The sequence below is a fragment of the Microcaecilia unicolor genome, chromosome 4 (assembly GCF_901765095.1).
Source record: "Microcaecilia unicolor chromosome 4, aMicUni1.1, whole genome shotgun sequence".
In the NCBI taxonomy this organism is placed as follows: domain Eukaryota; kingdom Metazoa; phylum Chordata; class Amphibia; order Gymnophiona; family Siphonopidae; genus Microcaecilia; species Microcaecilia unicolor.
Window position 1 is genome coordinate 355,249,930 of NC_044034.1, and position 13,157 is coordinate 355,263,086.

At 45.0% G+C, this 13,157-nt stretch overlaps 1 protein-coding gene across 4 annotated transcripts in view; it reads left to right on the forward strand.

The window, feature by feature from the left end:
• RPS6KA3 (ribosomal protein S6 kinase A3) overlaps positions 1–13,157 on the forward strand; it is a 209,217-nt gene that overhangs the window by 100,439 nt on the left and 95,621 nt on the right. For all 4 annotated transcript variants that reach the window (XM_030202258.1, XM_030202262.1, XM_030202259.1 and 1 more), the window contains exon 8: positions 10,218–10,255. In XM_030202258.1, the coding sequence (XP_030058118.1) occupies positions 10,218–10,255 (38 nt within the window). The remainder of the gene's footprint in view (positions 1–10,217; positions 10,256–13,157) is intronic.

Consider the following 13,157-nt stretch of genomic DNA (forward strand, 5'->3'; position numbering starts at 1 on the left):
CCTCTCCATGAAAAAGAATTTTCTGACATTACTCAAGTCTACCACCCCACAACCTCAATTCACATCCTCTAGTTTTACTATTATCTCTTCTCTGAAAAAAATTTGTGTCTGTATTAATACCTTTCAAGTATTTAAACATCTGTATCATATCTCCCCTGTCCCTCCTCTCCTCAAGGGTACCAGAAAGCAACAAGGCAAACGATCTGCAAAATCCAACGTGGAAAACAAACCAGCAGATCAGTATAATATAATACTGATCTGCTGGTTTGTTCTCCTCAAGGATATACATATTCAGGTCTTCCAGTCTCTTCTCGTACGTCTTTTGGCACAAACCGCATATCATTTCTGTCACCTTTCTCTGGACTACTTCAAGTATTCTTACATCTTTAGCAAGATACGGCCTCCAAAACGGAACACAGTACTCCAAGTGGAGCCTCACCAATGACTTGTACAGGGGCATCAGCACCTCCTTTCTTTGGGTTAAACCTCTCTGCCTTGTCACACTTTTGTCACCTTCAGATCCTCAGATACTATCACCCCAAGGTCCCTCTCCCTGTCTGTGCATATCAGCCTCTCGCCGTCTAACACGTCTCCCTTGGATTTCTATTCCCTAAGTGCATCACTCTGCACTTCTTTGCATTGAATTTTAATTGCCAAACATTAAACCATTCTTCTAACTTTTTTTAGATCCTTTCATGTTTTCCACTTCCTCCGGGGTATCCACTCTGTTACAAATCTTGGTGGTGTCTGCAAAAAGGGAAACATTACCTTCTAACCCTTCAGCAGTGTCGCTCACCAATGTATTGAGCAAAATTGGCCCCAGCACCGATCCTTGAGGCACTCCACTACTCACCTTTCCTTCCTCTGAGTGAATTTCATTAATCACCACCCTCTGGCATCTGTCTGTCAACCAGTTCCTAATCCAGTTCACCACTTTGAGTCCTAACTTCAGCCTGTCGAGTTTTTTTCAAGAACCTCCTTTGAGAAACTGTATCAAAGGCTTTATTGAAATCTAAGTAGATTACATCTAGCACATGTTCTTGATCCAATTCTCTGGTCACCCAGTCAAAGAATTCAATCAGATTCGTTTGTACAATTTACCTTTGGTAAAACCATGTTGTCTCTGATCTTAACTATTGGAGTCCAGGAAATTCATTATCATTTCCTTCAGCATCGCTTCCATTACTTTTCCAATAACCAAAGTGAGATTACTGGCCTGTAGTTTCCAGCTTTTTCTCTGTCACCACTTTTATTAAGAGGGGACCACATTTGCTCTTCAATCCCACAGAACCTCCCTCTTCTCCAAATCTTTAAGAGGATCCGCTAGAACCTCTCTTAGGTTCCTCAATATCCTGGGATGGATCCCATCCGGGCCCATGGCTTTGTCCACCTTCAAATTTCCAAGTTCATAGCGCTTCTTCCATTCTCATATGTACCTTTGCCAGTCAGTCGGTCTCCTTCTCCAGGATTTTCTTCTGTGAACAGAAGTATTTGTTTAGCAAGTTTGCTTTTTCGTCGTCATTATCCTCCTAGTGGTTCACAGCATTTTTCAGTCTCAATTCCATTTTTAGTCTTCTACTCAGTGGCGTACCTAGGGTAGTTGACACCCGGGGCCGGTCATTTTTTAACACCCCCCCCCCCCCCCCCCCCCCAAATCCAGTACTAGGCATACCGAGAATACAAAACATCAGGACCTGGAGTATTGTGTTCAGTACTGGTCTCCGTATCTCAAAAAAGATATAGTAGAATTGGAAAAGGTACAGCGAAGGGCGACGAAAATGATAGTGGGGATGGGACAACTTTCCTATGAAGAGAGGCTGAGAAGACTAGGGCTTTTCAGCTTGGAGAAGAGACGGCTGAGGGGAGATATGATAGAAGTGTATAAAATAATGAGTGGAATGGATCGGGTGGATGTGAAGCGACTGTTCACGCTATCCAAAAATACTAGGACTAGAGGGCATGAGTTGAAGCTACAGTGTGGTAAATTTAAAACGAATCGGAGAAAATTTTTCTTCACCCAACGTGTAATTAGACTCTGGAATTCGTTGCCGGAGAACGTGGTACGGGCGGTTAGCTTGACGGAGTTTAAAAAGGGGTTAGATAGATTCCTAAAGGACAAGTCCATAGACCGCTATTAAATGGACTTGGAAAAATTCCGCATTTTTAGGTATAACTTGTCTGGAATGTTTTTACGTTTGGGGAGCGTGCCAGGTGCCCTTGACCTGGATTGGCCACTGTCGGTGACAGGATGCTGGGCTAGATGGACCTTTGGTCTTTCCCAGTATGGCACTACTTATGTACTTATATAGAGCGATTCTACCATACCATAAGCAGTAATTTCTACGAGTCACACAAGGAAAAGGAAAGCATCTTAAACACTACAGTGAGCACTAGAACATCAATTTACCTATTGTAAAACGAAACCAGACAGAATAATACAGATCGTCGATCCTGCACAGTCAATGCCAACTGAAAGCCATGTCTTTTTCACAAACACAGATATACCCTAATCCACTATAGAATAAGTAGTAATATTTAAACTTTCTATTTAGACAATAATTAAACTGAACTCCCAAGATGCCAGACTCTGCATACAATGCAACACCACAGAAACAGAAAACGTCCCCTAGTACTGTGCAAAATATAAAGACAGCAGATGTAAATTTGAAAAAACTAACAAATACCAATCACCACTTTACAAATTAACAAATAGAAATAAAACAAATAATATATTTTATTGGACTAATACATTTAGCTTTCAGAGACCAAAATCTCCTTCCTCAGGTCAATACAGTATAGTGCTGTTACATTATCCTATCCTGACCTGAGGAAGGGGGTTTTGTTCTCTGAAAGTTAAGTCAAAATGTATTAAAATTAGTCCAATAAAAAGATGACCTTATTTACATGTTCTACTTATAAACATTTATTAACACAGCTACAATACTATATCCTAAAGCAAAATAATTAAAATATATATTTACAGTTTGTTGTCTCTGGTTTCTGCTTTCCTCATCTTCTTTTCACTGTCTTCCTTCCATCCAGCATGTCTTCGCTCACTCTCTGCCATCCAGTGTCTGCCCTCTCTAATGTCCCTTCCATCCACTGTCTGCCCTCTCTCTTCCTTCCATCCACATCTGCCCTCTATCTCTGCCCCTTCCATCCACCATTTACCCCTGTCTGCCTCTTTCTGTCTCCCCCTTCCACCCACCATCTGCCCTTTCTCTCTGCCCCTTCAATCCGTCTGCCCTCCCTCTCCCATCCATCCAAGGTCTGCCCTCCCTCACGCTCCCCACTTCCATCCAGGGTCTGTCCCCTCTCTCTCTGCCCCCTCTTTTCAGCCCCCTTATTCCACCTGCCCCTAGTTCCAGCCCCAGCCCACATCTCCCACCTGCCCCCCTTTTCAGCCCCACTATCCCACCAGTACCCAGCCCTTTTCTCCCATCAGTCCCGAGCTTCAGCCCCAGCCAGTTCTCCCTGTCCCCTTTAAAGCCCCCAGTTTCAGCCCCTGCCTCGTTTCAGCCCCCAGTTCCAGTACTAGCCCCCTTATCCCAAATACCCTCCTTTTCAGCCCCCAGTTCCAGCCCCCTTCATCCACCACATGCCTTGCATCCCCCCTTTTCAGCCCCAGACCCATTCTCCCACCTGCCCCAGGCATGGACCCATTTTCCCTCCTGCCCCCTTGTCAGACCCCAGACCCCTTCTCCCATCTGAGCACTCCCCTCCCCAATCCCCTTCTCCCCTATGACCACCCCCACCCTCCCCAATCCCCTTCTCCCCTCTGAGCTCCCCAATCCCCTTCTCCCCTCTAAGCACCCTCCCCAATCCCCTTCTCCCCTATGAGCACCCCCACCCTCTCCAATCCCCTTCTCCCCTATGAGCACCCTCCCCAATCCCCTTCTCCCCTATGACCACCCTCCCCAATCCCCTTCTCCCCTATGACCACCCCCACCCTCTCCAATCCCCTTCTCCCCTATGAGCACCCTCCCCAATCCCCTTCTCCCCTACGGTATAAGCACCCCCACCCTCTCCAATCCCCTTCTCCCCTCTGAGCACCCTACCCAATCCCCTTCTCCCCTATGAGCACCCCCACCCTCCCCAATCCCCTTCTCCCCTATGAGCACCCCCACCCTCCCCAATCCCCTTCTCCCCTATGAGCACCCTACCCAATCCCCTTCTCCCCTACGGTATGAGCACCCCACCCTCTCCAATCCCCTTCTCCCCTCTGAGCACCCTCCCCAATCCCCATCTCCCCTATGAGCACCCCCACCCTCCCCAATCCCCTTCTCCCCTCTGAGCTCCCCAATCCCCTTCTCCCCTCTAAGCACCCTCCCCAATCCCCTTCTCCCCTATGAGCACCCCCACCCTCTCCAATCCCCTTCTCCCCTATGAGCACCCTCCCCAATCCCCTTCTCCCCTATGACCACCCTCCCCAATCCCCTTCTCCCCTATGACCACCCCCACCCTCTCCAATCCCCTTCTCCCCTATGAGCACCCTCCCCAATCCCCTTCTCCCCTACGGTATAAGCACCCCCACCCTCTCCAATCCCCTTCTCCCCTCTGAGCACCCTACCCAATCCCCTTCTCCCCTATGAGCACCCCCACCCTCCCCAATCCCCTTCTCCCCTATGAGCACCCCCACCCTCCCCAATCCCCTTCTCCCCTATGAGCACCCTACCCAATCCCCTTCTCCCCTACGGTATGAGCACCCCACCCTCTCCAATCCCCTTCTCCCCTCTGAGCACCCTCCCCAATCCCCATCTCCCCTATGAGCACCCCCACCCTCCCCAATCCCCTTCTCCTCTCTGAGCACCCTCCCCAATCCCCATCTCCCCTATGAGCACCCCCACCCTCCCCAATCCCCTTCTCCCCTATGACCACCCTCTCCAATCCCCTTCTCCCCTATGAGCACCCACACCCTCTCCAATCCCCTTCTCCCCTATGAGCACCCTCCCCAATCCCCTTCTCCCCTACGGTATGAGCACCCCCACCCTCCCCAATCCCCACCCTCCCCAATCCCCTTCTCCCCTACGGTATGAGCACCCCCACCCTCTCCAATCCCCTTCTCCCCTATGACCACCCTCCCCAATCCCCTTCTCCCCTCTGAGCCCCCCCCCTCCGTCGAGAGGCCTGAGCCCTCTTCACCCTAAAGCCACCACCCTGCTTTTTTTTTTTAATCCGTGCAGCGATCGCCGATGCAGGCAGCGCCTTGCGTCTGCCCTGCATGAACTGAAAAGAGGAAATCGCTTTGCTGACATCGGGCCTTCCCTCGCTTGTTGTCCCGCCCTCTTTTGAGGTAACTTCCTATTTCCTCGAGGGCGGGACAACAATCGAGGGAAGGCCCAACGTCAGCAAAGCGATTTCCTCTTTTCAGTTCATGCAGGGCAGACGCGAGGCGCTGCCTGCATCGGCGATCGCTGCACAGTGCACGAATTTAAAAAAGAAAAAAAGCTGTCGGCTCTCGTGGAGCGCCCCCCCCCCCCCTTGGTACGCCACTGCTTCTACTTTCACTAATGTACCTGAAAAAGTTCTTGTCATTCCTTTTTACATTTCTAGCCATTTGTTCTTCTGCTTGTGCTTTTGCCAATGTATATCTCTCTTGGCTTCTTTCAGTTTCATCTGGTATTCCTCTGTGTTCCTCTTCTTGAGATTTTCTGTATTTCATGAACACCAACTGTCTTTGCCTTTAATTTTCTCAGCCACTTGCTTGGAGAACCGTATTTGTTTCCTTTTTCTCTTGCTTTTATTTACTCTCCTTACATAAAGATTAATAGCCATATTTATAGCTCCTTTCAGCCTGAGCAACTGCCTTTCTACTTGTATGTCCTCCCAGCCTATCAGTTCTTTCTTCAGGTATTCTACGATTTTACTGAAGTCAGCATGTTTGAAATCCAGGACCAAGTTTTGAGTGGCTGCCCACCACTTGAGCTGTTATATCAAACCAAATTGTGCCAAACCAAACTGTTTGATGATCACTTCCACCCAGGTGAGCACTCACTCGGACATTAGACACACTTCCTCATTTTTGAGCACCAGATCCAGCATCGCTCCTTCCCTTGTGGGTTCTTGTCACCATTTGTCTGAGAAGAGCACTTAGGCATCCACAATCTCTCTACTTCTTTCCTGGTCAAAGAAAAGTTCAGGATGGTTTCTCTAGGCACCCTTCTCCCCATGATCCAGGAACAAGATTGGTTATGCTCTCTGGGCTTAAAGAATGCTAACACTAGCATGCCGATTATTTCCAAGCCACAGGAAGTATCTTCAATTTTGCCTGGGGACACATACTTCGTTTACCATGTGTTGCCTTTTGGCCTTGCATCGGCTCCCAGAGTTTTCACCAAGTATCTTGCAGTATTTAGGTGTTAGAGCTACTAGGGTTCATTTTAAACTACCCCACGTCCCATCTCCAATAGTCGGTTTGCACAGCCTGTTAAATTTGTTTGGGGTCTAGAATCCAACTCCACTTCCCCAGGCCTGTTTTGTTCTGTTCCAGGCTGCACACTCGCACAGTTGTATATAGTTTCAGGTTAATCAATATTTTGCCCTCACCATTGAGAGGCCCAATTGACCAATGGTGATTGTTTTCAGTGAGCCTGGTAGCTAGATATTCCCACATATGAGAATATGGCCTGTTTTTTTGTCCTCATAGAAAGTGAAGATACCTACCTGTAGTAGGTATTCTCCAAAGACAGCAGGCCATTCATTCTCACATAACCTTCGACCTCCCCTTGGAGTTGATTCCATTCTATGTTGTACTGTAGGTCCTGCGGTCTCGCAGCAGACTGGAAGGCACTCGTGTTCTTACTACTAGTAAATAAGGCCAGTTTCTGACACACATGAAACGGGCGCTAGCAAGGTTTTCCTCGGAGTGTGTATGTGTGTGAGAGTGACTGTGAGAGAGTGAGTGAAAGTGCGAGTATGTCTGAGAGAGAGAGTGTGTCTGAGAGAGAGTGTGTGTGAGTGCATATGTGACTGTGAGAGTGTGTTTCACACAGATACACTGTGTGTGAGAGAGTGTGTGTGACAGTGTGAGAGAATGTATGTGATACACAGACTGTGAAATCGAGAGAGTGTATGTGACCGAGAGTGTGTGAGTCACTGTGTGACACATAGAGAGTGAATGTGATACAGTGTGAGACATAGTGTGAGAGACTGTGTGAGAGAGAGAGAAAGACATTGACTGTGAGAGTGTGTGTGACAGAGATACCACCCCCCTCCCTCTGTGGTCTCAGGACCCCCCTCCCCTCCCCCCCCCCCAGCCACCCAGCGATTCTCCTTTCTCCCCTGCCCCCCCTCGAGCCATGCAGCGATTCTCCTCTCTCCCCTGCCCCCCCTCCAGCCACCCTGCGATTCTCCTGTATCCCCTGCCCCCCCCCTTGAGCCATGCAGCGATTCTGCTGTCTCCCCTGCCCCCCCCCCCTTCCAGCCACCCAGCGATTATACTGTGTCCCCAGATTAGCTCCGTCGAAGCGGCGGCATTATTGAAAGCCCAGGCCGTCCATGGAGTCAGCTTCAGAAAGTTGGAAGTGAGTTCGTTCCCTCAGTCCTGCCTTCTGATTACCCGCCCTCAACGTCATCACGTTTTGACGCGAGGGCGGGGCAGAGAGAGATGTGACAGACTTACGAATGTTACGAACCCTTCACTGAAGCCACGGAGTCAGCTTCAGAATGTTGGAGGTGCTTTTTATTATAGTAGATATAAACTTTATTTAAGCTCCACACCATGAAATGTGGATGACATCACCCACGTGTGAGAATATGGCCTGCTTGTCCTCGGACAAGTTAAAGTACATATCAAAAAGATATTCTTTCAGAGCTTTCTTAAACGAAAAATACTCTGAAAAATTATGAATTTCACTGGGAACCTTCGAGGACATGGAAGGGAAAACAGCTGTGGCCAAATCAAATCGTTTAATGATGACTGAAAAAAGGGGGCAAGCTCCAGAAAAATAGAGGGACAAGTGCCCGACCAGTGCTCAGACCTAAGTTGGGGAAAACTGAACATAAAGAGTATACGGGGAGGGAGAAGAAAATTCAAGGAAAGACCTCCCAAAGGGAAGGCACAAAAAGCTCAAAAACACTTGCGTACCAGATGCTTTGAGGAGTACGGGGTAATGTGTGTTCTTCTCACTGCTGATGAAGAGCTGATCCTGTGCTCTTGTGGTGGGCAAGAAGGTACTCACCCATGTGCAGTGGGGACGCTGCACATGCTCTTAAAGTTATGTTAGCTTTATTTAATCTCTCCATCAGACAATGTGGATGACATCACCCAAGTAACATAATAACATAGTAGATGAAGGCAGAAAAAGACCTGCACGGTCCATCCAGTCTGCCCAACAAGATAACTCATATGTGCTACTTTTTGTGTATACCTTACCTTGATTTGTATCTGTCATTTTCAGGGCACAGACCGTATAAGTCTGCCCAGCACTATCCCTGCCTCCCAACCACCAGCCCCGCCTCCCACCTCCGGCTCTGCCACCCAATCTCGGCTAAGCTTCTGAGGATCCATTCCCTCGGAACAGGATTCCTTTATGTTTATCCCACGCATGTTTGAATTCCGTTACCGTTTTCCTCTCCACCACCTCCCGTGGGACAGCATTCCAAGTGTGAGAATGAATGGACTGCTGTCCTTGGAGAATGATTTGTAGTTCATATCTTATTGTAACCCGCTTGGATTCCTTGTTAACATAAGCGGGATGTAAGTATCCAGAATAGAAAGAGAAAGGATTGGTTTGTGTAGGGTGATATTATAACAGTGACTCCTTACCTTTGAAAAATTGTGAGAGAAATGTTTCACTTTGGGAGACATATACCCATACTTACCAATGAATCACTAGGTAACTGGAGTAAGGATACAAGGGAATTTATTGAAGGAGGGCATTTTTGAGGTTTTGATCAAAAAGGGATTCTGAAAGGGTGGATCTCTTGGGTCTACCATGCATTAAATTGTAAAGTAGTTTTAACCCCCACCTTTGTATCTGAATGGGAAATTTTCATAGCACTGAACTGGGAGGAGGCACAGTGGATAGAGATTTCACTGAACAGGCCATGTAGACATAGTAAGCCAGATAATAGAAAATGGATGCAAGGTATTAATGAGGTGGTACTATCCTTTGGCAGATGAGCGATGTTGGAGAGGATATGTGGACTACAAGATACCTTAAAGCTTACCTGATGGGTTAATACAGCCTTATTGTGAAAAGGTGGTCCAGTTTCTAGGGGCTTTGGTTAAAAAGGGCAATATTCAGCAATATGGAGATGGCATTAAATGTTAAGGTGCAAGGTGTGAGAAAAGCCCATGATAAATTACTCATGTTGCATTTTATTTCTGCTGGAATAATATTAGCTGGTCATTGGAAATGGTCCGTGGCGCCACCTGTAAAGAAAGTCATCAATAAACTGTGTTGTGAGATGTACAGATTAACAGCATTCTGACACTATGGGGCTCATTTTCAAAATACTTAGCCTTACAAAGTTCCATAGTAGCCTATGGAACTTTGTAAGGCTAAGTGCTTTGAAAATACGCCTCAGTATGCTCTAGCAGTTTGAAGAGTGGAAATGCTGCATGGAGGGGGTGAACACTAGATGATTGTAATCAGGCTGGTGATTTAGATAAATATTTTGTACTGGGAAGGGAGGTGGTTCTGGAATAGATGGTGCTGGAATAGATGCAGAGAAAGGGAGAGAAAGGTCAAAGGGCTTGGGGGGGGGGGGGAGGTTAGAAGGACGTATGGTTGAGCTCAAACAAATGAGTATACACAACAGCATGAGATAGAAATGTTAGCATGTGTAATTGTATCTGCTTTTTTTGTTTGCATTTCCAAACATAAATACATTTAAAAAGAGAGAGAGAGGGTTTTTTTGGGGGTGGAGGGAGGAGGTACTGATTTATCTGTTGCTGTTTGAAGTTGAATGGCTGCTGCACAGAAGGAATAACTGTGCACTTGATGATTTGTTCCAAGTAAAGTAATGAGAAAATTACTTATTATAAATCAACATATGAACAGGAGACAGCAGATCATATTTACAGTTTTATTGTGGAAAGTTGTACCTCTGAGTGGTATGATTATCGCAACTATAAAAGTCAATAAACATTTACATTTTAAAAAATGTGAAATCATATTTGTTTTTTATGACAACAATAAATCTGTATATGAAAAATAATTTGTAAAATCAATTTTGAAATTATTTTACAATATTTTTACTTCATTTTACAGCATATTGCTTGATGAACAGGGGCATATCAAATTAACAGGTATGTAATTGCACACTCTGAATTCATAAAGCTGAAATCCTTTTCCACAGAATTGCAATAATTTGAGTTGATATTAAAAACGATTTAAGTGGGCAGGAGAGGCTGAATACCCAAACCAAAGAGGTTGGATAAAACAGTCTATCTGTTGTATGAGCTGAAGCCAGTAGGTGGAACTTGCCGCAGTTTTAGTACACCCAAAACAATGGCAAACGCTATTGAAAACAAAAGCAAAAAAATTACTATGAGTGGTCCATCTGTATCGAGTCTTAAAACTGTTTCAGTTGGATAGGCAGTGCCTTAAAAGATTTTTTTTTAATCTTATTGGATAGCGTTTTAATTGAAAGTTTCCCATATACAGATATAAATATCATGAATTAACAATTGAATGTCACTAAAACGGCTTCAAAAATTGTTGTAGCTAGTAGAAACAGCAATTATAAACGCTATATTTTGTGCTCATTTTACTACATTGCTCTATACTATACAGATGGACAATTTCAGTGAGAATATCCTGTTTCCTGATGGGTTCATCTTAACTTGTAATCTGCCATGTGAAGCCTGGTGTTATAAAGATGATGGAATATATTGAAATTAAATGGAAGTAGAATTAAACTCTCCTTTCATTGGGGCAAATGGCATCACATTTTCATCTGTTTTGTAGAAGTTTACCTTTTACATACACAAATAGATTATTCTGTTTTGAGCATGTTTCAGGGGCAAATGGTTTGATAAGTCAAAAATAAATATTTTGTTTCATGCATATATCTTGTTTAAATATAACTAAATGGGCTATAAGTCCCTAATGCAATCCATTGGTTTTCTTATATTTTGTTCTTCTGATTACTTTTATACTGTGCCGAAACTGAAAACTCTCTATCTCCTCTATCTGGTTGATAATAAAAGGAGCTCATTGTGAACACTATCCACCCTAAAAGGTTGTTCTGTGGCTATATATGAGGAACTTTGATATTGAATAAATAAGTATATGTTTGTGTCCTTAGTCATGCATCCAAAGTTTATATAATCCTTTTCAAGAAATCCAGTTAATCGTTTAACTTTTTAGTGGAACATAACCACAGAGGCATGGTCGCATTTTCAATATAATACTAGGGCCCAGCTAAGGAACAGGTTATTTTGATTGTCTTCACTGGACCAAATTTGCTTTCCTTGTGCCATTACTATCCAGTGGGTATGCAGTGTCTTAAAATGTGGAGGGTAAAGGATTTTTTTTTTTTTTTTTTACATTTATATCACATTATCCCAAACAAAGTTGGGTTCAATCTGGCTTACATTTGAAAATACAGTGAGACAGAATAATAGAATTCAGTTATATCATGGGAACAAATAGACGGATATGTCTTAAACATTTAACAAAGTTTAGATTAGCATATATACCCAACTGGGCATTTAGAAGTTTGTCCTTTAATGATGCCACAAGTTCAGAAATCATAGCCATAAGTATAGGCAGTTATTCAAAGATTGCCTCATGCACACACCAGAACAGGCATCCATCACATTGCAAAAGTAAACAACAACTTCTACAGAGTACATCTAAAATTTAATTTTTATTTTCTAATTTCCATCTTCCAAAATTCCAGAGAGCAGATATACATATCAGCAGGACCCGAAGCACTCCAAATCCAGAAACAACATAGTCGATACCTAATTGTTCAACCACCCTTAAGATTCACCTTTGGGTTTAAAAAGCAAAACCGTGTACACATAAGGTCTACATAAACAAATTAAAACAATCAAAGTTTAAAGCAAATGCCCATATTATGTAACACTAGTAAGAAAGGCCCGTTTCTGTGGCCAATGAAACGGGCGCTAGCAAAGCGCTTTCGTTCCCATCCCCCTCCCTTTGATGCTGGACTTACCCTCCGTGCTTCAGGGTGCTCGTGTGCGAGCCGCCCCGGCCGGCGACCCGCCCCGTGACGTAGAGAGTGGCTGGCTGGCTCCCTCGCTGCCTGTGACGTACAGCCTGCCTGGCTTACTCCCTCCAATCGTCATCGCGTAGTACATCGATGTATGCCCCGCCCTCGCGTCAAACGTGATGACGTTGAGGGCGGAGCAATGCGATTGGTCAAGTGTCATAGCTCCGCCCTCAACGTCATAACGTTTGACGTGAGGGCGGGGCAAATAGTAATGGGGCTAAATTCCGATCTCTGGCACCTCACAAACCAGAAGTTGCAGCTTCATTAGAACGTTGAGGTAGGCAATTATGTGCGGAAGGGGCGTGGCTGTGGGTGGGTCTATCAGTGAGAGTGGTGCATGAGTGACAGTGAGTGGTGAGATGTGACAGCCTAAGTGCAGGGCTCCAGGGTTTCCCTGCCACAGAGTGAGCTTCAGAATGTTTGAGGTGAGAATTATTAATATAGATGTGGTAGCAATAATGAAACAATGATGGAATATTCACATAGCAGGCAACCTGAGCCAACAAATTTATTTTCCATTGAACATAATTAACTTTGTATGAACTTGGCAGCTAATATTGTGCTGAACTGGACAATGTTGGCACATTTAGACTGACTCTGGACTTCTGCATTAAGGTAGCTCTGCCCTCATTATTCAATATCTGTCTTTTAAATAATAGTAATAAAGAATATCAAGTGCATTTTTATAGTATACCACTGCAATCCACAAAACAAAAGGAGCAAGTTCCCACATGCCAGCTTTTTCTTTTGATCTCGGCACTGAAGAAAAAAAGATTTTAAATACTCCCAGGTTTCAACCTAATTTTTTTTTTTGTTACATTTGTACCCCGCGCTTTCCCACTCATGGCAGGCTCAATGCGGCTTACATGGGGAAATGGAGGGTTAATTGACTTGCCCAGAGTCACAAGGAGCTGCCTGTGCCTGAAGTGGGAATCAAACTCAGTTCCCCAGGACCAAAGTCCACCACC